Genomic DNA, 24,398 nt, shown 5'->3' on the forward strand with positions numbered 1-24,398 from the left:
TGCCTTTGGGTGCTACCATAACAAATGATTAAATAAAAAACTATAAGAAAACATTAAGGTTGACGTGATAAGTTCCAAGAGATTGAAAATTCAATTTTAACAACCTTAATTCTGCACATGGAGTGTATATATTAAATAGTCTGATTACATGTTTTCTACAGCCTTGTAAGGTGCCTCTTAAGATGCGCAATAAATGAATTAGGTATCTCTCATGACTCGGGATGACAGACAAAAGTAGTACAAACAGCTATATACATACATAGGAGTTTAGAAAAAGTTTGATATTTTACAGCATTATATTCTCTAGCTATTCCAGTGCCTGAGTGCAATCAGCAATTGTTTAAAGCTAAATGCAGACAAAACAGGTGCAATGCAGGTGAAAAGTAATAAAACTTTCAGTGAAGAAGCCAACACTTTACCTCTCTCTCACCCACCATCTTGTGAAAACTGTATGTATGGAATCTTGGAGGCCTTTCGGACTCCACTAATAATGGATACCCAAATAGTAACAGCTAAAAAATGCCCCCTTCCCTCTACAGATGGGAATGGGGAATGTTCCCCTGGCTAACAGACTCAGATATAGCAATTTAGCCATATATTTTGACTGACAGACAGTCTCGACTATTCCCATACATCATATCCAGAAATGAAACAGACAACGAAAAAGATCTAGCTGATTCAACATGCAGCAGTAATACACACTGCTAATCAACACAGGTTCCCAATTAATGACTCGATTGAATTTAAGGTCTTGACCTTGATTTTTAGAACTAACAACAGTTAGATTTTAAGAGCCCGCTTCTCCCTCCAGAGGAAGATCTACATTGTTGGCCGTGCCCTTCAGGAAAAATGGGACCAGGACTAGAAAGAGTTGGGAAACAGAGCCTTATTGGTTAATGGCTGTAAACACTCTTAAAAGTGAATAACCAACCTTCAGAACAAAATATAGGACTCAAACCATTGCCAAAGTTTCCTTGCATAAAAGTTTAATGATAAAAATAATACATCAATGCCACGCCAAGTCCCTATTGCATTAATCAGGTTCAAGTGCCCATTAAAAATTAATTTAATATTTATACTGACCTGATTCAGAGCAGGTACTTGAAACTGGCTCTCCCACATCTGAAGTGAGTGTCCTACCAACCAGGACATTTGTTATGATAGGGTGGGTCTCTCATTTTGGGGGGGGGGAGGGGGAAGAGTAGGGGAAGTGATTTGTCCTGATGTGGAATGGGAACATTTTGTTAACTTGAAAATATTACAGGATGGGAAAAACGTTTCCCACTCAGCTCTATGCTAGTGAAATATAAGTTGTAGTAACAGGAAATTCTTCTGACTAGGCTGGAATGGGAGAGAGTCACAGTTCGAGGCAACAGAAAAAAGATACAAAAGAAAAAATAGCTTTCAATGACCATGCCCACTTTTACTTCCCCCACTGAACCAGACTATTATTGGGGCTCTGCATTCATTTATTTAAAGGACCAGTTTCACACCTCTGTAAATGCACAGATGAACTGTCAATGGCAATAGTTACATTCATTTATCATCAGCACTTCAATAAATGCACTCGCCTGACAATCAAGGATAACGTTAGTCAAATGCAGAAAGAATAAGTTGCCTTACCGTACACACAGTATTTTCAGTAATAGTTAGGGTGAAATCCGATGAAAACTCCAGATCTGGAATGGATGTTGTGTGACAGTCTATACGCTATCAAAAAAGTGAAACATCAATTTTAACATTAAATAGTTTAATCGGAATTAAAAAATACATCTCAGATGAACTTAACTACACCCCCCTTGAAAAAAAAAAAAAAAAAAAAAAAAAGACAACTCATAGTACACTACTGATTCAACTCATCCGTTGGAAAGAGTAAACAATGCTACCTATTAGAATTTTAAAAAAAAAAAAAACGTAGAACTTTTATAATATAATTAAGCAAGATTTGTGCAATCCACAAAGATTTGTCTATAACAATCATCCCCAAACATTTAAACTTAACATAAAGAAAGACACTAAATAGAAGTTGGGATATGGAGCCTTTCACCATTGGTTGAAGTCTTGTTAAGGCTGGTAGTAATGTAGACTATACCCATTTGGATGTCTTGGCCAACAGTAGCCTAAGTTGAATGAGTTGCTGGTTTCAGTCTAGCTCTCCATGGACATTTGCCCATATCTCAAAGAACTTATTAAATGGCACCAATGTTGGCAGGTTCAGAAAAGAATGGTTAACAATGGAGACTTCTACTCTCCAAACCTTGGGAAAAAAAACAAACAGTCCTCCAGGTTACAGTTTAGGAATACTGACAAGGCCTAATGGGGAACCTCCGTTGTAGCGACCCGCTATGCTGTATGCATACTGTGAATTAAAAATTTGAAAATAATAAGAAAACTCAATACCATTATTAACAGAGCCACGTTACATATTCAATCTTGTCATAGCTCAGAAAATACCGCACTATTTTTGCATCATACGGATTCTTTTGTTTTGCTTACTTACAGCAAATTCAAAATTTGTTCAGCACGGCCAGCACATTTTAGAAAAGAACGAAGGATAACTGAACATTTTACTGAGTTTAAAAAGAGTACACTTCTAATGCCCATACTCTTCTATAGTTTAGCTGATCATGTAATACTCAAACCATTTCTCAATGCTGTACACCCTTTACACTTTTTCTGAACCCAATTCTAACAGGCAATACTCAAAATTAATGAACAGCTAATGTGAGGAAAGCGTACTAAACTATTTCCTTTAATAATCTTATGATGAATAGGAACATTTTTATAATTTCCTAGATATTTTAAATCCATTTATTATGTGGAACAGTTACTGATTAAAATTGTTTACCTGTAATGTCATTCTTGCTTCCCTCATTAATTTTACTACAGCTTGTGCAATGAACACTAAGAAACAAAGGAGCTCAAGATTTATGGATTTATTTTTAAAAGATATTATTGTTACTAAAAATTATGTAAAAAGAATAAATTTAAACTGTAAAAAAGAGTTTTTATATTATATTGGAGCTGTATGATGACAGGCCTATTTTATGAACGGATACCCTGGCCACCTTATACAGCTCAGACAATGATTGTCCCTAAAGGTATATATTAAAAAGAGCTTACTGCACTATTTGATAGAGTAAATACATATTTAACTTTAAGACTAGTGTGTTCAGTAATATGACAGAAATAGTGTTAGTGTTCTGTTATAGGTAGAGTAAGGAGCAACACCTACAGTTAAGACACTACCTGTTTTCAGTTATGACTTATCCTAAAAGACTGCTCAGGCTGAAGTTTTCCAGAACAGGTGTCTGATTTGTCCACGTTAAACATTGCTTCAGTGGTTTCAATAAAAAGCACCAGTACCTCCATCTTTTGGAGCAGGAAATTTGGTAGGGGGTGGCCTTTGTATCAAAGATGCGCCTTTTGTTAACCATGTAAAAATTCACCCAAATATGCCAAAATTATAAGCCTAGGAATAAATCTCACATAGAGACTTGCTGGAGTTGGGCAGCTAAATTTTCCAAAGATTCTGTCTGCACTGAGCATGCTGTATCCCCACAGCTTTCTAGCACTGACTAAACTGCACCATCCTCACAGAGCAAGCTCCACCCTAGGTTGCAGGGGCAAAGCTGGCCTTTTTGACACAGCTCCTCACACGAGGTGCTGCCAGGCACATGAACTGAGAGTGAAGGAATAGCCTCTCCTGTGCTATCAATGCCCCCTTCCCTCCTCCCCTCAGCTGGTGGTGGGAAGGAGGAAGAGAAGGAGCAAACAACTACATTGGAACGCAGAAGGGTGAGGACAGGAACAGGAGTTGGGGAGACATAAGCAAGATCAGAGAAGGTCTGAAAACAGTAAGAAGGAGAAGGTCAGGAACAGGAAGAAAGACAAGAGCAGGGTCTAAAACCACTAGAGAACACTCCCCTAGAAAACCTAAAATTGAACCCAATATTCCTCAAGCTTCAATATTCCTCTACTGTCTAACAAATAACTGTGAAACTCACTGGCAAAATGTGTCTCCATCCCCCTTTTGTGGCAGGTTCAGAAAAGAGAACAGCCTTCTATTGCTACCAGCTATTCCATTAGTTCAAGTGGCAGATGACCCATCCTGCAGATCTAAAGATCCCAACCCTGCTAATGACTCATGTGGGGGTCGGAATGGTTCTACAGGATGTAGTTATAAGAGGTTAGGAAGTTACATCCCAAAATACTACATTATAAGAACATTAGGTTGCAAAATCAAGAACTCTAAAGTTAGGAAATGCCAGAATTAAGGCAGGAAGAGAAAGGATGGGCTAATACTTACGGCAGTTCAGTACTGCCATGGAGAACTGGATTCTATCCCTGCCTCTGGCACAGAGTTCCTGTGTGATATTGGGCAAATCACACTGTCAGGAATCAGGCACTGCAACAGAACCAGTCTCCAGGCAACCTAACAAGTGCAGTTGGCCTGTAGTAGGCTGCCTAACTGGCTATACTGCCTGAGTGGTTAGAACAGTCAGCAGCCTAGTTCTCAAGCCCAGAAGCAGCAGCTGTGATAGGTCCTGCTTCTGCTTGTTCCAGCCTTGCTCCTGCCTTGACTTACTACAGGTAATCTGGCTTTGAGCCTTCATGCTGGCATCTGGCCTCTGACTCCAGCTCTGACCTTGGGCTCCAATTCCTGGCTACTGATTCCTGCTCTAATTACTAAGTATGACTGTCCACATCCCAGTCTCTGACACACATGAACCAAAATGTTCATAGGTGGCCACTGTGTTATCCAGACAGACACACCTGGACTTTGATTTGCAGAAGTGCTGAGCACTCAACTGCATCAGCAAGAACTCTACTCTGGAGCTATGAAGGGTGCTATAAAATGCTAAGTACTCTGAAAAAATCTAGCCCTAGGCTTCTCAATCTGGGTACCCAAAGTTAGCGGACACTAGACAATTTTGGCTTTAACTAATACCTGAGTTTCCCCATGCGTAAAATGGGAATAATACCACCATCTCCATCTCACAGGGATGTTGAAAAATTCAATAATATCTGTAAACGCCAAGCAATTAGGATGACAGCAGCAAAGAAAAGCCCAAGAGGAAATTAATAATTCTGTATTCAGTGCAGGGCCTGGAGCAGCAAATAAAGCATGGGAACACACAGAATAAGGAGAATGGAATTAAATATTTAATAGCTGTTTATTCAGTAAGAAAGATCTTTCCTGGGCACTGAATGAGGCAGGTGGTCAAATAGCACGTGATCAAGTAATCAAAGACTGTCTCCTGGTGCAAATACAAAAGGGGGGCAAATAAAGGCTACACTGGCTACTGGCATTTCCTAACTTCTGAGCGCTTAATTCTGAAACTTTAACGTTTTTACCTTTTTTTCCCCCTGGATGTAATTATATAGACACATCCCCAACATGATATTGGGACATATGGCTGTATAAAACTGGCTTAGGCAACGTATTTCAGGCTGTTGTGGAGCTGCCCATAGCTCCATGTTAATTTTGAGTTGGCAGCATACCAGCACATTCTGAAGTCATTGCTAATTCATCCTGGATAGGTTATAATTCAGCAAGTATAACACTTGTAATCAAGACAGCCAGCCCGCTGGCCATATTTTAACCTCTGGCATAAAGTTTATAAATACAAGATACATTCGTCTCTTATCAAATACAAGGTTAAGCTAGGGGAGCCTTGGGCACTAGAAGTATTTGGACAGAATTCCTTTACAGAAGTAACTATCCCGGAAATTATAGAAGAAATTAATTAACATAGGTTTTAAGAGTTCAAATATTTGAAGGAAAGACAGCAACAACTTTTAATGAAAACAGAGAACATGGACCTAATTGGATTGTCTTGCCTCCTTACAACCTTAAAATTTCTTGCTGAAGTATAGCCTCTTTTCTCCAGGATGGAGGGAAAAAAAAACAAGAAGGGGTGGATGGTGTTTCACCAAAGCTCTCCAGTTGCCCACAGACAAGCCTGTTTTATCTACATCCAACAGGAACCAAGACTTCTTTCCTGGCAACCCTTTCTCCTACTGAGGTGGCTTGAACTGTACGTGCAATTCAGCGCACACATTAAAATTTCAGACAAGTGAGTGTTCTAGAATTTAACCTCAGCCAGCAGACATACAATATTAAATGAATCAGTATGAAATAAGAATCACAATATCTGTTTACAATGAAAGCTATTTACTTTGTAATCACTCATCTCCTTGCACTGTCACTATGAAAAGACAGCACAATCTGGTTCTCAGGAGAACCTGAAGATATAAGCTGACAGGAAAGTCAGAAATTTGTAGCAAGTTAAAGTTGCAAAATTATATAACCAGTTTATTTCCTCTGATCTGGGGGGCAGAAGAAAGACCTGGAGTAGGGAAAGTGATGTAGAGGAAAAAAAAGTTTAAGATTACTACTTTAATATATATGGAGCCAGAAGTTCCTAAACAGACTTTAGAATCTGCACTTAGTATTTGATATTTAAAGTAAGCCATTTTAATGCTGTGAACACCTTGTTGCATTTGTTCCAGGATTTCTCTAGATTAACTATGCTTTATTAATCTTTTCATATTAAAATATAGTTATGTTTGAGAATTTATGAATGGAAATAAAAAACCTGAAGAATGCATTTTTTAGTGTGCTTTTATTTTATAGAGGTATTTGGTACAGTACCTTAACGACACTGGCTTCAGATATAAGTGTGCTTGGATCCACTACCTCCACAACAGCTTCTGGAATTACAGCCTTCTTCATGCAGGACATGTTGAAGCCATACACATCATCCCAGAAAGCTAGTCTATCTGCATGTTTATTCTTATCACCTATAGCCACCAGGCTAATGGTGCAGATGTCTGGATAGACTGTAACAAACAGAAAGGACTAGAGGTGAAAAAAGAATGAGAATTCAGATGCTCTTATGTTTTTTAAATGAGCAACAAATGAAAAAAGGAACTGATTTTAGTGCTTTCACAGGGATCCAACCAACAAACAGTTTCATAGGCCTTTTAGCCACAGAATATGGATAGGCTAGACCAGTGGCTCTCAACCTTTCCTGACTACTGTGCCCCTTTCAGGAGTCCGATGTGTCTTGAGTAACCCTGAGTTACACCTTACTTAGGAACTACTTGCTTACAAAATCAGACATAAAAAATACATAAATGTCAAAGTACACTATTGCTGAAAATTTGCTTATTTTCTTATTTTTACCATATAATAATAAAATTAATCAATTTGAATATAAATATTGTACTTACATTTCAGTGATTGTATATAGAGCAGTATAAACAAGTCATTGCCTGTATGAAGTTTTCCCCACACTACCTTGGCAACATGCCTCAGGAGAAGATACCTCTATGGTTGAACCATGTTGTCAGGATATGGAGGGCAAACATTCCATGGAGAATGCCCTGGGCCACAGGGCATTCTTCGGCTTTTATGCTGAAACTACCCATAAGTGAGTATACCAAAGCCTGAAAATTTACCAGGCAGCTACTAGCCAAAGGCCTTTAGGAAAACTGAAGCAAACCTACTAGCAATGTCAAAGGGCAAATCCCTCATGAAATGTCCTCCGCCAGAAAGGGGAAGAATGATGTGATGCCTATTGCAGTGCTGTCTATCTTTTATATCAGCTTCTGGCTGATAGATGTTTGATGGCATTTTTAAGAAATACCTTCTGACTGCCAGAAAGGAGGAGGAGTTCTCTCCCCCTTCTTCCTATCTTCAAGAAGTCTCTTCCCACACACACTCCATTTGGGACTCTACCACTCCGCAACTTCCATTTGTGATTGCTCCTTTCCCATGAATAGGACCAGCACCTGTCTCTGCTTATCGCTTTCCCAAACAGCAGTGGGTGACTGACACTCTTGTTTAACAGTTCACCAGTTTCACTGTGGGAGGTCATGGACCAGCATTCACATCGCACTCTCTGCCAGCACCCGACCCAAGCCGGAGAAGCCAATGATCCAATCAGTGGACTGAATTTGACGATGAATCCTGGTCACGTGCCACTTGAAGCACACTGCACATATGCTAAGAAGTGAAACTGGTTCTGTGACAATTTCACTCCGTTGCTGACTGGAAAAGTTGTGAACAGCAGTAGCACTGGATACCGCAGTCTGCAGTCTCTGGAGAACAGCACTGCATCAGCCGGAAGGTTATCCTCACATTGGAATTAGAAGTTAAAATACCACCTTACCTTTTGCAGAATAGATGGCTAGGATTCTCCCCACAGGGAAGTTTCCTACTTGCCACTGGTGAGATGTTAAGCCTTTATTGGAGGATTTATCATTAATAAATACACACAACCGGACATTTTTTGTCTAAATATAAGTAGTAAACACATTGCAGGGCACTTTACCGTTTTAATGTTTTTACAGAGAAGTGCGACAAAAGGTAATACAATTCAAACTAGGTTTCTCTTTTCTTTTCCAACATCTGGTTAACTGTAAAATTGATTTCATCTTCAATACTTGAAATTTTAAGCTTTATGAGAATGAGCATGATGGAATCAGTGAGATGTGGGGAATGTATAGGAAGACAAATATACAAAGAGATTATGTAATTTTTCTTTTTAATACACTGAAAAGAGGAAATAGTAGAATCATAGAATATCAGGATTGGAAGGAACCTCAGGAGGTCATCTAGTCCAACCCCCTGCTCAAAGCAGGACCAATCTCCAGACAGACTTTTGCCCCAGATCCCTAAATGGCCCCCTCAAGGATTGAACTCACAACCCTGGGTTGAGTAGGCCAATGCTCAAACCACTGAGCTATCCCTCCCCGCAAATAATTTGTCACCCCAGATGGGACTTGACCCTGCAATCCCTGGCTTAGAAAGCCAATGCCTTATCCATTAGGCCACTGAAGCGCAATAGTAAACTGAAAGGTACTTTTGTGTAACAAAAGCAGGTTTATTCCAAAGGAAGTCCTCCTTAGTTTAAAAAAAAATAAATAAAAAGGCATCTTTGCTAAAGAAGCCACTCTCTTTCATACAAAATATTCAGTAAGAAAGCATCGTCTTTGACAGTTGGAAATAGTTCTACATAAATAAGCAAACATGTTGTAATATTCTTAACAGATACTATACTTTCTGGCTAGCGCTTTTAAATAGCCTTAATTAACAATATTTGTAAAATCTAATTATTAACTACTCTAACACCCCACTGATTAGGAGACTATCATCCCCACTCTACAGATGAGGAAACTGAAGCAAAGCTATTGACTTTTTCCAAGAGAGAGCTCTGATTAACTCAACAGGAAAAGGCAACATGATGAGAGCTAAAAGGGCAGCAGCCCAACATGTACTGTTTGCAACAAATCAGTTGCTTTCCACACACCTGACAGCTGTCACACAAAACCAGCATCTGGCTTGTGAGTGGTTTCCTGGAGCAAGTGACAACGGGCTGCAGTTTCTCAAAGCTCCCCTATTGCTGGTCTGTGCCAGAGAGTCTTGCAAACTGCATTTTGTTAATTTTTGCCTCTCAGCATTCCGAGCCTCCTCCTGGATCACAAGGAACACCCCAATGAGAATGCAGACTATGTAATAACTAACGGACAAAGCAAGCAAAATGTCCTGAATGTTACTGCTGTTCCATGAATTGGCTAATAAGGTTTGCAGGAAGGGTTCCAAAACAATTAGGAATTTTGCTTCCAGGCCCAGCAGAGGAAGGGAATATTGTGATGGTACTCTCAAAATTGTGTGTGTGTGTGTGTGTATTGGCCAGATCCTGCAGCTCTTAGCAATAGTGTGGTACAGTATATAAGGACATGCTAGCAAGCAGGTGGCACTAGGATTGTAGTGTGTGAGGGAGGAAATGGCAACCTGCAATAGGTATGTAATACAGTAACTCCTTGCTTAACATTGTAGTTATGTTCCTGAAAAGTGCGACTAAGTGAAATGATGTTAAGCGAATCCAATTTCCCCATAAGAATTAGTGTAAATAGGGGGGGTTAGATTCCAGGGAAATTTTTTTCACCAGACCAAAAGACTTTTTTATATATTATATATATCACACACACACACACACACACACACACACACACACACACACACACACAGACAGTATAAGTTTTAAACAAACAATTTAACACAGCGATGATGATTGTGAAGCTTAGTTGAGGTGGTGAAGTCAGGGTGGGATATTTCGCATGGAATACCTTACTGCTAAATGAACTAGCAATTGGCTGAGCCCTCAAGGGTTAACATATTGTAGCCTCACTCTTTACAAGGCAGCACGAATGGAAGGAGGGGAGACAGCATGGCAAACAGACAGAGACACACAACGTGTGTGAGAGAGAGATGTGCATTGCTCCTTTAAGTTGCTGACCCCACTCTAAGTACATTGCCTTTTTAAGTAGATCAGCAAGCTGAGACAGCAGCTATTGCCAGGAAGCTCCCTCTGTCTTGAGCCCTGTCGTGTGTCCTCCCTGCTCTATGGAAGATGGGGTAAGCAGGGTGCAGGAGCAGGGGAACACCCTGACATTAGCCCCCTCCTTCCTTTCCCCCACACACACCAAGCAGGAGGGTCCCAGGAACAGCTCCAAAGCAGAGGGCAGGAGGAGCACATGGCAGTGGTGGGGAGGGACAGCTGAACTGCCGGCAACTGATAGCCTGCTGGGTGGCTGCCGCACAGGGAACATAGGGGAAGCTGATAAGAGGGCTGCCAGTCCATCCTGGTTCCAAGCCACCACCAGCTAGCTGCAACGGGCAGCTCTTCCTGCAAGCAGTGGACAAAGCAGGCAGCTGCCGAACAACGTTCTAAGGGAGCACTGCGCAACTTTAAACGAGCATGTTCTCTAACTGATCAGTAACATAACAAAACAACATTAACCGGGACAACTTTAAGTGAGGAGTTACTGTACTACCTTGATCGGGTCCATAGTTCTAAGCCATTGTGTCAACGGGAGATGATTTGCCTTGTATGTTAAGCCTGAAATAATACAGGTTTGCCATCCAATTGCTTTAAAATTACTTCCACTGTGTGCCAAACTTCTAAATCAGCTGCAAAACTTCTGATTGATTAGCCTAGAGTAAGCTCTAAACAGCAATTGGAGGGTAAACACTAAGTGCCCAAATGTAATCATCTTTAGTTTATCAACCAAACATGAATTAACAAGCCTTGTTTAACTTTATGTACAAGACAGTGTTCCACAGCCAGGACACATGGGCAAAGGACGATAACACATGTGCCACTGTTTGTAGAACTATTTGCCCTTTTATAATATTGCTCAGACCATAAAAGAGATTCTGCAGTTACTGGGGATTTCCCCACCGTAATGATTTTTAGAACAGGAACATCTCTGGAAAAACAGACAAGACTCAAGATTCCCCCCCCCCAAATAGCAGGAACAGGTACAGCTATGCTTAAGTTGTTTTTAATCTTATCCTGCAAATGGGATTTTAACAATTTTATGCAACAACGTAAGACTTAAATTCTTACATTTGGTAACAACATGACTTCACATACCCTTATAAAGGGACCTAAATGGATGTTTGACTTCCAAATTATCTGTAATAATTACACATCCCATGGTGGCTATGGATTTATACCATGCTCATCACCATGGTATCTTAGTGCTTTACAAAATTAAGAGCTTTTGCCAGAGATGTAAATGTTGATTCTGATACTTAGATCATCCAAACGACACAAGTTCCTATCAGTTAAAGTCTCTCCTTTCACCCCATTTATCCCATGATTTATAGGAAAGTAGGTCTGTAAATATTTAAAATAAGTGTCTTTAATCATATTGGTCAGTTTCACTCCCCATCCTCCTTGTTGTTTCTAAAAATTAAACCCTCCCCACCTCTGTCTGACCCACTCCTAACCTTTTCCCATCCAATCCTGACACGTGTCATTTAGTTTTCTCTGACTGAAGCTATAATTGAATACTTATTCCATCTCACAGGTGAAATTAACAAAATGCTGATTGGACAGAAGCACTCAGCAGCCAGCTCACAAATTCATAGCTTTGACATCTGTGTCCTTCTCGACTCACTGCCCAGAAATCATTTGTCACTGGTAACAGCTCACGTGGTGAACAGAGTAAGACGGGAAATCCTTTATCCCTTAGCAATGCCTCACAAATTTCAGGACATTAAAGGGTGAGACTATAAACCTCAGGGTATATAGAAATAATTCCAAGTGAACAATAATGTCATCTGGTCATGAACAAGCAAACATGACTTTTCCTTCCCCCCGCCCCCACCCCCCCAAAAAAGGGAGATTGTGTACCTAGCCCACTCACAATCGCTGTGTATTTCATCCAAATTTATGGGAAAACACATGCCTGAACAAGAAAAAAAAGCTATGCATAATGAACAGATAGGCATTGTGTAACAAGAACTTTTCATTTCCAAATAAAGGTATTACACCTCTACCTCAATATAACGCGACCCGATATAACACAAATTCGGATATAACGCGGTAAAGCAGCGCTCCGAGGAGGCGGGGCTGCGCACTCCAGTGGATCAAAGCAAGTTCGATATAATGCGGTTTCACCTATAACGCGGTAAGATTTTTTGGCTCCCGAGGACAGCGTTATATCGAGGTAGAGGTGTATATTCTGTACATATTGAGACACCCTGGCATCCCAACATTCACCACTGTCATGTAATTAGGATTTTGTACAAAGTATGCTTGTGAGGTATCATTCTAAAAGTCTTGATCTGCTAGACATTAATATCTCATTGGATTGTATGTGCTATTGTCGTATGTGAAGTCGTATGTGAAGTTATGAAGTTTGGCTATGTATGTGTTACTGAAACATGTTGCAAAGTTGAAAACCCCTACAAGCAGCCTTTCAGGTACAACAGTAAAAAGGCCAAACAATATTGGCTTATTGAGAAAATGCACACAAGCACAACGATTACCCCAGGAACTGTGTATAAAAGAAACCTCTCAGAGATAGCACTACACAATGGGAACTCTTTGACCCAGCAGAAGAGCTTTTCAGCAAGTGGGAGGAAGATATAAAAGGGAGAAAATGACATCATGATGGGACCTCACTCTCCCTACAACACCACACCTGGAAACTCCTGAGGAATAAAGACTGAACTGGGGGGAAGTGATGGTCCCAGGCTAAAGGGATTTCTAGCTTATGTATGAAAACCTGGGAAACCCAAGCTGAAAAGCCAAGGCAGCTCGTGTCTTAAGAATCTGCCAGCCTGTTTATCACTCAGGGTGAGAATTTGCTAATCCCTACCCTACCTATCTAGTGTATTAAGCTCAGTTTGCAGTTTTATTTATTTGTTAGGTAATCTGCTTTGATATGTTTGCTATCACTTATAAAGGCTTAAAATCTATCTTTTGTAGTTAATAAACTTGTTTTGTTTTGTCTAAAACTAGTGTGTGGAAAGCATAACTTGGGGCAGAAAGAGGTGTATATTCCTCTCCACATTGAGGGAGGGGGCAAATTTCACGTGCTTACGCTGTACAGTTCTCTGTGCAGCGCAAGACAGTATAATTTTGGGTTTACGCTCCAGAGGAGTGTGCGTGCCTTAGGAATTTAGCCGAGCCTCACCATGCAGAGCTGATCTCACCACGTATGTGTAGCTGCAGATGAGTGTGTCCCTACCTGTATGTGTGCTGGTGGGGACTTGAGGGCCTGTTACAGCAGTACAGTATAAATGGAAGCCAGGCTGGTGGGTCAGGCAGGCTCAGTGGTACCCCAGTTCCAGGTGGCACCCCGAGGGGAACCAGTCACATACATCACCCCAGATATTTTGCCATCAATTACTAGTAAGCTTGTAAAGTAAGTTGGGGCAGCTAGTATCTAATTGATAAAGGATAAAACTGGAGATCTAGAATCCATTCCAGGCTCAGCCTGCCTTACTGCAAAAACTATAGACAAGTCACAACCTCTTTCAAAATCAGGAAATTTGACAAAATAGAGACCCTAATACTTATCCCCTTGTAAAGTGGTTAGAGATCCAAGAATAAAATGTGTTCCAAAGTTCAGAACCTTAATATTGTACCTCTAGCTGAAGGCTGGCCAGAAAGATTCATCCTACAACTGATTTATACTTTTAGCTGTCTGGGTTTGGAAGTGTCTTTAGTTCTACTGCTATTCACATATACTGAAGAACTGACCTTTTTGTGCTATGGAGAGTAGGGATCTTTTGCTGCCTGAACCCCACCTGCTGGCTGATTTATGGGGTGACATTGGTCTGTCTCAGAGGCATCCTATTCACCTTCCATACCAGCTGGCAAAAGAGCAGTGATTATCAATGCCTAAAGGAAAAAGTATTCTATTTAAAAGCTAGCTAAACGAGCTGGACAGACAGAGGTTGAATAATATGGAATCACTTTGAGGAAAAAAGGATGAGAGAATTCCTAGGACTGCTGCTGAACCAGCACGTTCTGTCCCTTGAGGAAAAAGTGGAAGGCTCAGATTTCTAACAATCCTTCCAGCAGTGCGGATGGAGAGCAACATACCATCTCCCTTTTTCAACATGGATAGTATGCTAGGTTAAATGGGAGGTCAAAGATTTCTTGGTGTTTGAAGATGTGCTTGGAGCAATCAGGGGGAAAAAAGCATTGCTAAATGCCACTGTTATATTAAAGATTTTTGACATTCTGTAATGTACCTACATTACACATTTCAGGACAAGGACTACCTATTAATAGGTCTCTGCAGCAAGCTTAACACAATTGGATCCCAATTCTGACTGGAGTTTCTGCACTATTGTAAATCAAAAAGCATTAAACTGGAGCAACACTACATATTATTATTATGTTTTTTCTTTAACCCAGGAACACTAATTTCTTGTTCGCATGTGTAATCTTCAGCTTTATAACTGAATTCCACACATATCCACAAGAGTGCTTTTTTTGCTGCTGCGCTTCTAATCGCATGATAGCACATTGCAATCAAAACAGAGCACTGCAGTGAGCGCTGTTACAAAGTCATTAATCCAATCATTAAGTCAGCGTAGTGAAACTGAATACAGGCATGGTTAGTACAACATGCAAAAACAATGTGAACAGCTGCAATAGAAAAGGTCACTATGAAATCTAAGAGAGGTAGAAATCTTACATTAAGAAAATGTACACAAATGCATAGTCTAGACAACAGTATCACAGGAACAGTATGAAATATTTTAAAGACTTATTCATAGCACCCATTTTATTACTACCAAAACCACTTAAATTGGGAAAATTAGTCTATCCAACCCACCTCTGTTTTTTTTGTTCTAGAAAAAGAGCACACCTTCCCTGGGATAAACATGTATGTGTAAAAAACCATGAAACATTGCCACATTTATAATCCTTGCCTTTTTCATAATGCTTCCTGTGCCTAGGAAAGTCTCTATATGTGCCAAGTATATTAACTACTTACCTTAAAACCCAATTTTCCCACCATCGTTTCTCTAATTTACTGCTATATTGCTTACGCCCAAAAATTAATGCCAACACTTTCAAACTTAATGCACAAAATTTGGTTTGCATCTCTTATTTGTTACCTTTGTGGCTCCTTTCTTTTCCCCTTCTAAGTCAGTTACCCTTATTTCCTGTCCAAGTGTCTTAGCATATGGAGTACAGTAACTCCTCGCTTAGCATTGTAGTTATGTTCCTCAAAAATGCGACTAAGCTAAACGATGTTATGCGAATCCAATTTCCTCATAAGAATTAATGTAAATGGGGGGAAGGGGTTAGGTTCCAGGGACATTTTTTTCACCAGACAAAAGACTATATCTATATAATACACACACACACACACTATAAGTTTTAAACAAACAGTTTAATACGGTACACAGCAATGATGACTGTAAAGCTTGGTTGAGGTGGTGAAGTCAGAGAGTGGAAAAGGGTGGGATATTTCCCAGGGAATGTCTTACTGCTAAATGATGAACTGGAAGAGCTGAGCCCTCAAGGGTCCATGCTGGATCCAAAACTGTCATTTCTTCTTCTGCCCCTTACCCAAAAATCCAAACCTTCCTCTCTGTCCAGACAACTAAGACTCTTGTCCATGCCCTGAGCATTGACCATCTTCATTAATAATGGGTCACTGAGGCCAAAAACTTAGCAAAATTGATTTAAAAAAAGATTATGCATTTATATGAATAAAAAGAATATCCAGTGCTATAATAGTCAAGGCTAACAAATTTGGAAGAGATAAACCTCATACTTCAGGGTTTAAGCCAATCTTTAACTACAAGGGACTAGGAGGAGACCTAAAATGCAATATAGATTATCCCACATCTCTTTAATGCAATTTCTTAAACAGTCCTCTGAAACACCTGATCCTTGTCACCGTCAGCCATAGGATACTGGACTAGACCGATCACAAGTCTGATCCATATGTTAATTCCTAAGTCCTTACTACAACTTGTGGGTAGTGGGGAAGTTAAAGACTTCATTATCCATCTCCATTTCATTCAAAAAATAGCCTTCAATAATTTCCATGCCCACTCCAACCACGTCAGTTCTCCTTTACTTGAACCCCTCCCTTCATTTCCCTTTGCCTTCTACATAAGATGTAGGCTTCTCTTCAAGGTCCCTTCAATACTTCTGAGACCAAGCCTCTTATCACATCTCTACACTTATGTTCCACCACCAACTATAACAGTCTTGATACACAATTAATCTTCTCCCCCACCACCACTGTCATTTTCACACCTTTCTCCCTGAATGTCCTCCCTATGGCAGCTTGTCAAGCCACCCCTTCCTTCAAACACCTCCCTAAATACTCCCAGGTTCTGCATTGTCCACAAGTAAAGAAAAAGAACACCATTATCAACACTTTTATTCTGTTGAATCTGTACTGATGAGGCAATGGACCAATTATCATTATTATAGGCAGCTCAGTTTTATATTGGACAGCTGTCCAAGATCACTAACACTAAAAACCTTTCTGACTCTGTATAATACGTTGGTTCTTGCCTCTCAAAAAACTGTTACTTCATTGTCAAATAGGTGATGGATCAACACTAGCATATAAATAACCACAACTACCAATCTACAACTGCAGTACTAACAACATAACAACAGATTCATAGTTTATTTAATTTAATCTAAGATAATATATGGTATCACTCAAAGACAGACCCAGGGTTCTTGAAATACTGAAAGCCCATCTGGTAACTGACCTGTACTTTTCCCTGGCTAGGCACAATTTTAATTAAGCCACTTATCTGTGCATGTAACTAATTTGTGAATAAGTGGCCACCTAGTGACTCCATTTTCTATTAGAAAAGCAAAACTGGGAATATTAAAAATCCCCAAAATTAATTTTGGTAATAGAAAGGAGAATTGAAAGCAGTCAGAAAAATTAACTAGCATCCTGGGAATGAATGAATATATACATAATTGCAGTGGGAGGAGGGGTGCAAAAGGTGGTGACAGGGCAGATTTACTAAAACTTCAATTAAGGAACTGAACTAGAAAGCCTTGGCCCTGGTGTACACTGCGGAGGGGGAGGGGGAGGGGGAAAGGGGCTCGACGGGGGACGGAAAGAAATCGATCTAAGTTATACAACTTCAGCTACATGAATAACACGTAAGGGTTAGATCGACTTACCGTGGTGTCTTCACCGTGGTGAGTCGACTGCTGCCGCTCTCCCGTCGACTCTGCTTGCGCCTCTCGCGGCACTGGAGTACAGGAGTCGATGGGAGAGCACTCGGGTTGATTTATCGCGTCTAGACTAGACTAGATAAATCAATCCCCGCTGGATCGATCGCTACCTGCCGATCCGCGGGTAATGAAGACATACCCTTAGTGTAGTTCCTAATTCAGTAGCTGGGGGCTACTTCAGAATAGCGTAGTGTGCGCATCCAAATAGAGCAGATGCAAAAATAAGATTGAGAGGGAAAAGTGTGTTTTTCTTAAATGTTATTTTGAAGCATGGACCTGGGTAGATTTAAATGACTGCACCCCCAAATGGTTAAGTTCCTCCAGAAATAGACCAGCTTTAGTTCTCCATGTACATAGGGCATATAATCTAAGCAAAGTTAATATACTTTTCAACCTTAAAACAGGTCTTGGGAAAGACTGCATATAGCACACTGAAGGATTTACATAGGTGAAAATGAAGTGGCATGCAGTTTCTGGTTGCAAATGTACCCTGTTATTTACAAACTTCCAGGGTTTTGTTTTACTGCAAAGTGTTCTTGAAAACACCATTAACTTTAAGGCCTGAATAATCCCATCTAATACTCTTCTATTACCTCTATGGTAAATGAATGCCTTGAAGCTTCCTCTAATGGAAACATTTTTCACTTCGACTGAACTCTCTCAGCCATGCATAGCATATTGTAAGCCTTTAGGTTCATTTGGTTTCCCCCCAGAGTTGGATTATTTATTAAAAAGAATTCTGAACCAACCTGAGCCTCCCTCTGCCAGGTACTTGTCCTTTGCGTAAATGACAGAATCCAGCATAGACTCAAAGAGAAGGAAATAGCCCTGTACGTGGAAAGAAGAAAAAAAAAAAGATAGTTTAGAAAGAATTGTTTTCTATATCTGCAAGTCAATGCAAATATTTGTTATTTTACCAGTACATCATCTCCTCCTATTGAGTCACTAGAGAACTTTCAGGCCCCAAAGGTTATATGATAAAGTTATTAGCAACTAAAGATAAAGGCTTAGAAGAGAAGAGCTATCTAGGTTCTTATATAGTCCCCATGACCAGAGTATGAGTGCCTTACAAAAAATTAATGTTTTTCCTCAATTTTGATTTTGAATAGTATTCCTACAGCAATGTTCTAGTTACATAGAGGAGCATCATGAGTTTCTCTAATGGCTAAAAGACCTGCTAAATTAGAAGTTATATACATTAACTATTCCATGCACACTAATTCTAAAATATACCTGTAACGTACAACTGCAAAAGTGTTTCTAAATTAATGTATTTTGATTAAGTTTCAGGCAACACAGGTATACTTGTGTATTTACATTACTTTCTAAATAGGATTCCAAAAGAAATCTTGGAACTAGCCAATGGAACTAGACATGGATTAGAAATCAGATCTGTTGAACTTCAGGAGCGATGAATTGTGTGTGTTGATTTGACTGTATAGTAATTCAAAATTAATACAAGACAGGAAAATTCCTTTCCACTTAAAACTGGAAATCACAATAAAATGACTATCAAAGAGATAAACACCAAAAAGAAAATGTTTATGTTATTTAGCATCTGTAACTTGGTGGTATTCTGTACTATCTTGGACAATACGCACAAAATCTTCCCCAGCACCCCAGAGATACCTGGATATCCTATATTCCATGAATTTGTAACAGGATTCCATACCAACAGCATTGCACATCAGCACACACATTTATAGGAAATAATTTGGTTAGAGCCTTGAGTGATGGGTAAATTCTGTATATTTCTTTTGATAAATGTTTAGGGTTTAGATTTGTATAAGACTAATTGCTAAACTCTAATTGTTAGAAACAACATATTATGCAATTTTTTTTTAAAAATGTCAAGCCAATTGTTTTCTGCCATGCAATACCAATGCCAACAGAAAGATAGTATTAGAGGGCATTCACCCACGAAAGCTTATGCTCCAATACCTCTGTTAGTCTTGAAGGTGCCACAGGACCCTCTGTTGCTTTTTACAGATTCAGACTAACACGGCTACCCCTCTGATAGTATTAGAGGAATCAGATAATTTATATACAATAGCCTTTCAGTAGTCACAGCATGCTTTATAGTACATGCAAATAACCATTGTTCTACAAACTGGCCTAGCGCCCATCATGCCACAGTCTTTGTATTTTATGGCTTATAGAATGGCCCTTATCTTCACTACTATTATACATTTCCTCTACATTTGTTTTTATACTTCTGAAGCAACTGAGAAAAAAAAAAGTTAACTCCGATTATGTATTTTCATTTGGAAGTCCTTATTCCCACTCTATTTAAAACAAAGTTTATTGATACAACTAGACCTGTGCCAGTAATTGAACTTCCACGTGGAAAACCCAGATTTAGGACTTTCACCATAACCCAGAGCAGCAGTGATCAATTAAAGAAATGTGAAAAGATTAATCATTAGAAAAAGGAATATTTCGATTTTAGTAAGATGAATACTTTTACATTTGTAACTATTGAAAAAAAATTAAGATTAAAAAAACAGTGAATACTGGTAAACACGTCTGCAATATACACAGTTCTAATGACAGCTATGTAAAGTAGAGGAATCTTTGCCTGCTAATGTAACTTCTACATTTTTCAGTGCCACACCATTAAAGCACATCGTACACTTCTGGTAGGGTATTGCAAAAGCCTGATCTATAAAGGGGGAGCGATAGCTCAGTGGTTTGAGCATTGGCCTGCTAAACTCAGGGTTGTGAGTTCAATCCTTGAGGGGGCCACTTAGGGATCTGGGGCAAAATCAGTACTTGGTCCTGCTAGTGAAGACAGGGGGCTGGACTCTATGACCTTTCAAGAGCCCTTCCAGTTCTAGGAGATAGATATATCTCCGTATATTTTAAAATGTTATCTGCATTTCCAGAAAGGAAAATGTTTTATGCAGGGGAAAAACCAGACCACAGAAAACTTATTAAAAAAATTCTGCACTTCAGACTCCAATGCATAGTTTAATATATTGTTTGTTCAAACATGAAAGCGTTTATCATTTTCTACACAAGAAAAAAAAAGAAAGCCACCAGGCTTTTGCAGATGGCATGCATTTTCAAAAGAAAACCAACTCAGAAAATACTGTTCATAAGTGTGCATCACTTACATTGGATACTCCTGTAATTACCACCAAATAATATCACAGTTAAGTGTAATTATAACTAAAGTACCATTAGCCAACAGCATGCAACACTGAATAAAAAACTATCAGACAAGCAAACTCTCTATCATTGCTGAGTCTACTAGAGAATTAAAACTGTCCTCTGGGATGCTCTCTGTTTTGGCTGTTCCACTTATATTCTTATAGGGCATGTCTTAGCATATACTTATTTCTGCATTTTTACCACCATCCATATATTAAAGATCTCTACAGTCAATAGCCTATTATAATTCCCCCAGAACTTGGCACACAATAGAACAACATTAAAGCCAAGAAATGCAGAGTTAACAACAGAGTTCCTTTTTAAATTCACCCTATTAGGTGCTGGAAGTTGCTAATACATGGGGCAGGCAAAAATCACCTGCTATAACTAAGAAAAAATGGCAAATTGAGGATGACAACAGTACTTAAAATCTCTCAGACTTAAAGGAAATTTCCATCACCACACAGAGCAGCTCTGAATCCTGTCATACAGTTTGTATAAATACAGCCAATACCTGCCAAATACAGATTTTGAGTAGAATATAGACAGTTTAGTTTCCATATATTACTTTATTTCAGCAATTCCTACAGCATGTATGGTGGCAGTTCATAGTTTTACAAAAAATTACATAAAATAAAATAAGTTAATCAAATACTAACCAACTTTAATTCTGGTGGGCTCTCACTCCAGAGCGTCCTGAACTAAAAGAGATCAAGGCCAACTGAGTGTTCAAAACCAGGCTCCATTACTACGTGCTAAGCAATCAATCTTACCTGATGTGACAGGTAGTTACTCAAGGTACATCTACACAGGAGAAAAAAAAACCTCATGGCTGGCCCAGGTCAGCTGAGTAGGGCTTGAGCCCTGGCTGAAAAATTGCTGTGTAGACATTCAGGCTCTGCGACCCTGTGCAGGCCGAGGATCCCAGAACTCGGGCACCAGCCCAAGCCCGAAGGTCTACACAGCAATTTTTTTTAGCCCAGCAGGCCAAGCCAGAGTCAGCTGATCTGGGCCAGCCATGGCCGTGCTTTGGGACTTCTATCCCTGTAACTGTAACCTCAAGGAACCAGGTCTCAGACCTTCCAGGGCCTTTAAGGAGGACAAACATTAAAACTACACACACACAAGCCCATACAGAGACTAACACAAGCACATTTACACCAGCCTAAACCATTCAGGAGTTGAATAGCTTCATTTTTGCATTAGCCAGAGCTCCAGAAGTAACCAATGGTAAAACATACTGGAGATCACCAGAAGGGGGAACGAATTGTTGTGAGGACCTCAGTAGAGAAGGCTAAATAAATCATTCTCATAATTTCTATAACAACAATGGCTTACCACTGCACAGTAATCTAGAAATTCAGAAGCAGTGACTGATGTAGTAGGACCTTGCGGCTATAGGTTATTCCAAAACATACTGGAATACCTATACCAAGAAGAGCTGAATTGTGAGATCCACAAATAGTAACTTAAATTCCTGTAATTGCCCAACAACTGAGCTGATAATACTCATTTACTTTTAGCCATCAACTGGTGTTCAACCATAACAAGATCACCATTTCCTATGCTATAAAATGACACCCAGGCAAGGCTGAAATGTTTTTAGTCTATAAATGCAAAGTAGAGAATGATTTTTTTTTTTTAGAGCTCTTAAATTAATGAAGAGATTACCTGGAGTTTCCAATAATGACCCCACGAAGATGTGGGGTTACTGATACTCATGGCAGTCAAAAAGTTGAAGTCATTCAATGATACAGAGACACTAGATACCTGGCTTGTTTTCACACAATCTGATCATAACATTTGTCAAGTAATAAGTATTTTCTTCTCTAGTCCTGCGTCCTCCACTAATTTGCTGTCACCAATAGGAAACCGTTGCCTTTATTTCATTAAACCAGAAATAGGGCATAAAAATCCCAACAATATGTCCCAGGATGAATACTATTCTCAATGATGAAGCCAGCTCAAAAGTTAGCTAGTATCACTCTTACTTACATTTACCCTTGCATAAGGTAAATGTAAACATTTTGTTAACCTTTGCACAATGGTTAAAGCTGAACTGCACCAGCCATGGAGGTGTTCCTATATTTACAACAAACCAGAGAAGGGGAGGAATTCGCTTCACCTTCTCTGAAGAAAAGAGAGGATATGCACTCATTACTTTACCCCTATCTTTGCAGTTACAAAAATAAAATAGTTAATTTAGCAACAGACTTTCCATTTCTTTTGGCAAAGAACGAGCCCAGGTTCTAGCAATATATATTTAAATTAATAATTCAAACATACTTTAGGAATAGTTCACCTGATTTTAGTTATAACACCCAAATTCTCAATTCTGATTTAGTTTGGAATATTGAAGACTAATGCCCTAGCATTTAATATAGGAGTCAGCGTGAGTGAGGTCATGCTCACATGTGTCTTCATAAAGACCACACTACTCAATTTTGTAAGAAGTTCTAAAATAGATGTTGGCAGCTGGCTTTAAGTTTCAATGCTATGGATTAATTCTTCATGAAATTTCTTCTAAAATGCCTGCCAACTGCAGTGACAGACAAGGAGGATGAGGCAATATCTTTTATTGGTGACAGAGGCCAACAGAAATTGGTCCAATAAAAAGATATTACCTCACCCACTTTGTCTCTCTAATATCCTGGGATGGACAGGGCTACAACACCACTGCATTCATGTCATCTACACCGTTTACTAATCTAGTCTTAATGATAAGGTTGGATGATAAATATCCCTTACCAGCAACACAATCAGATTTTAGTAAACACCAATGTCCTTCCTTTGACCTTTTCACTGTGGCTCTGCTGGCTTTATCTGAGCCCTATGTTCTCCCCAATGCAATATAACAACCTGGTAAGTTACTGGAAACTGTGCTTGGTACTGAATCAAGTCATTTATTACCAATATCAGAACTCTTTGCTCTATGTGCTGTGCTCATCTGCAATGTAATTTAGAATGTAATTTCACAGGCTACTGCCTCACCTGTAGGGGTGCCATCTGGAAAGAGAATTATACCTGACATTTTCTCCCATGATGCTCTGGGGCATTCTTGCTTCCACACTGACAATGTTCAAGTTTAAACAAACAAGCAAACCAAAAAAACAAACAAACAAAAACACACCCACACCTTGCATTAGCACCTTCAAAAATAATTACTGCAAAGGGATCTGTACTGCACAAATCTGTGAGTAGAATATTAATGAGTCAGTCTTGCTAGTGGCTGAACTAACAGACATAAAAGATTACATGTTCTCTGTAAAAGACCAAACTGAATACATGGAACACTAAATCCTGTGCTGTGGAATTACGTGTTTCCCTCTTACAAAGCTTACCATTCTTCCACTAAACAATCAATAGTTAAAACAAATTACCACGGTTCTTTTCCTTTCTTTATGCTTTACCATCATAAGTGATGAGACACTTCTCCAGCTGCCAAAAGGCAATAAAAATAGATAAACAGTTCTATGCATTAAATTCAAGGAAGGTTAAATCAGCAGACTGGCCTGAGCGATGAACAAAAATTTTGCTAAAAATTGGGCACATTCCTTTAAAGCAAAGTTACAAAAGGTCAGATCTTTGCAAAGAGACCCAGCTACAGAAATTTTCTACAGATATCAATACAAATTGTTAGTTACTGACATTAAAAAAAAACAAAACTGATTTGTCAAATTTTTAAATACA

General features: G+C 39.4%; 1 protein-coding gene across 6 annotated transcripts in view; it reads right to left on the reverse strand.

Moving 5' to 3' along the window:
* The window catches only part of PRMT3 (protein arginine methyltransferase 3), a 112,123-nt gene that overhangs the window by 36,821 nt on the left and 50,904 nt on the right, over positions 1-24,398 (reverse strand). For 5 of the 6 annotated variants that reach the window (XM_005305334.4, XM_065592575.1, XM_065592577.1 and 2 more), the window contains 3 exons: positions 18,305-18,383; positions 6,659-6,846; positions 1,624-1,710 (listed from right to left, as the gene is read on the reverse strand). In XM_005305334.4, the coding sequence (XP_005305391.2) occupies positions 1,624-1,710; positions 6,659-6,846; positions 18,305-18,383 (354 nt within the window). The remainder of the gene's footprint in view (positions 1-1,623; positions 1,711-6,658; positions 6,847-18,304; positions 18,384-24,398) is intronic. The other variant, XM_065592578.1, reaches the window with a different exon arrangement.

Source organism: Chrysemys picta, chromosome 4 (assembly GCF_011386835.1).
Source record: "Chrysemys picta bellii isolate R12L10 chromosome 4, ASM1138683v2, whole genome shotgun sequence".
NCBI lineage: Eukaryota > Metazoa > Chordata > Testudines > Emydidae > Chrysemys > Chrysemys picta.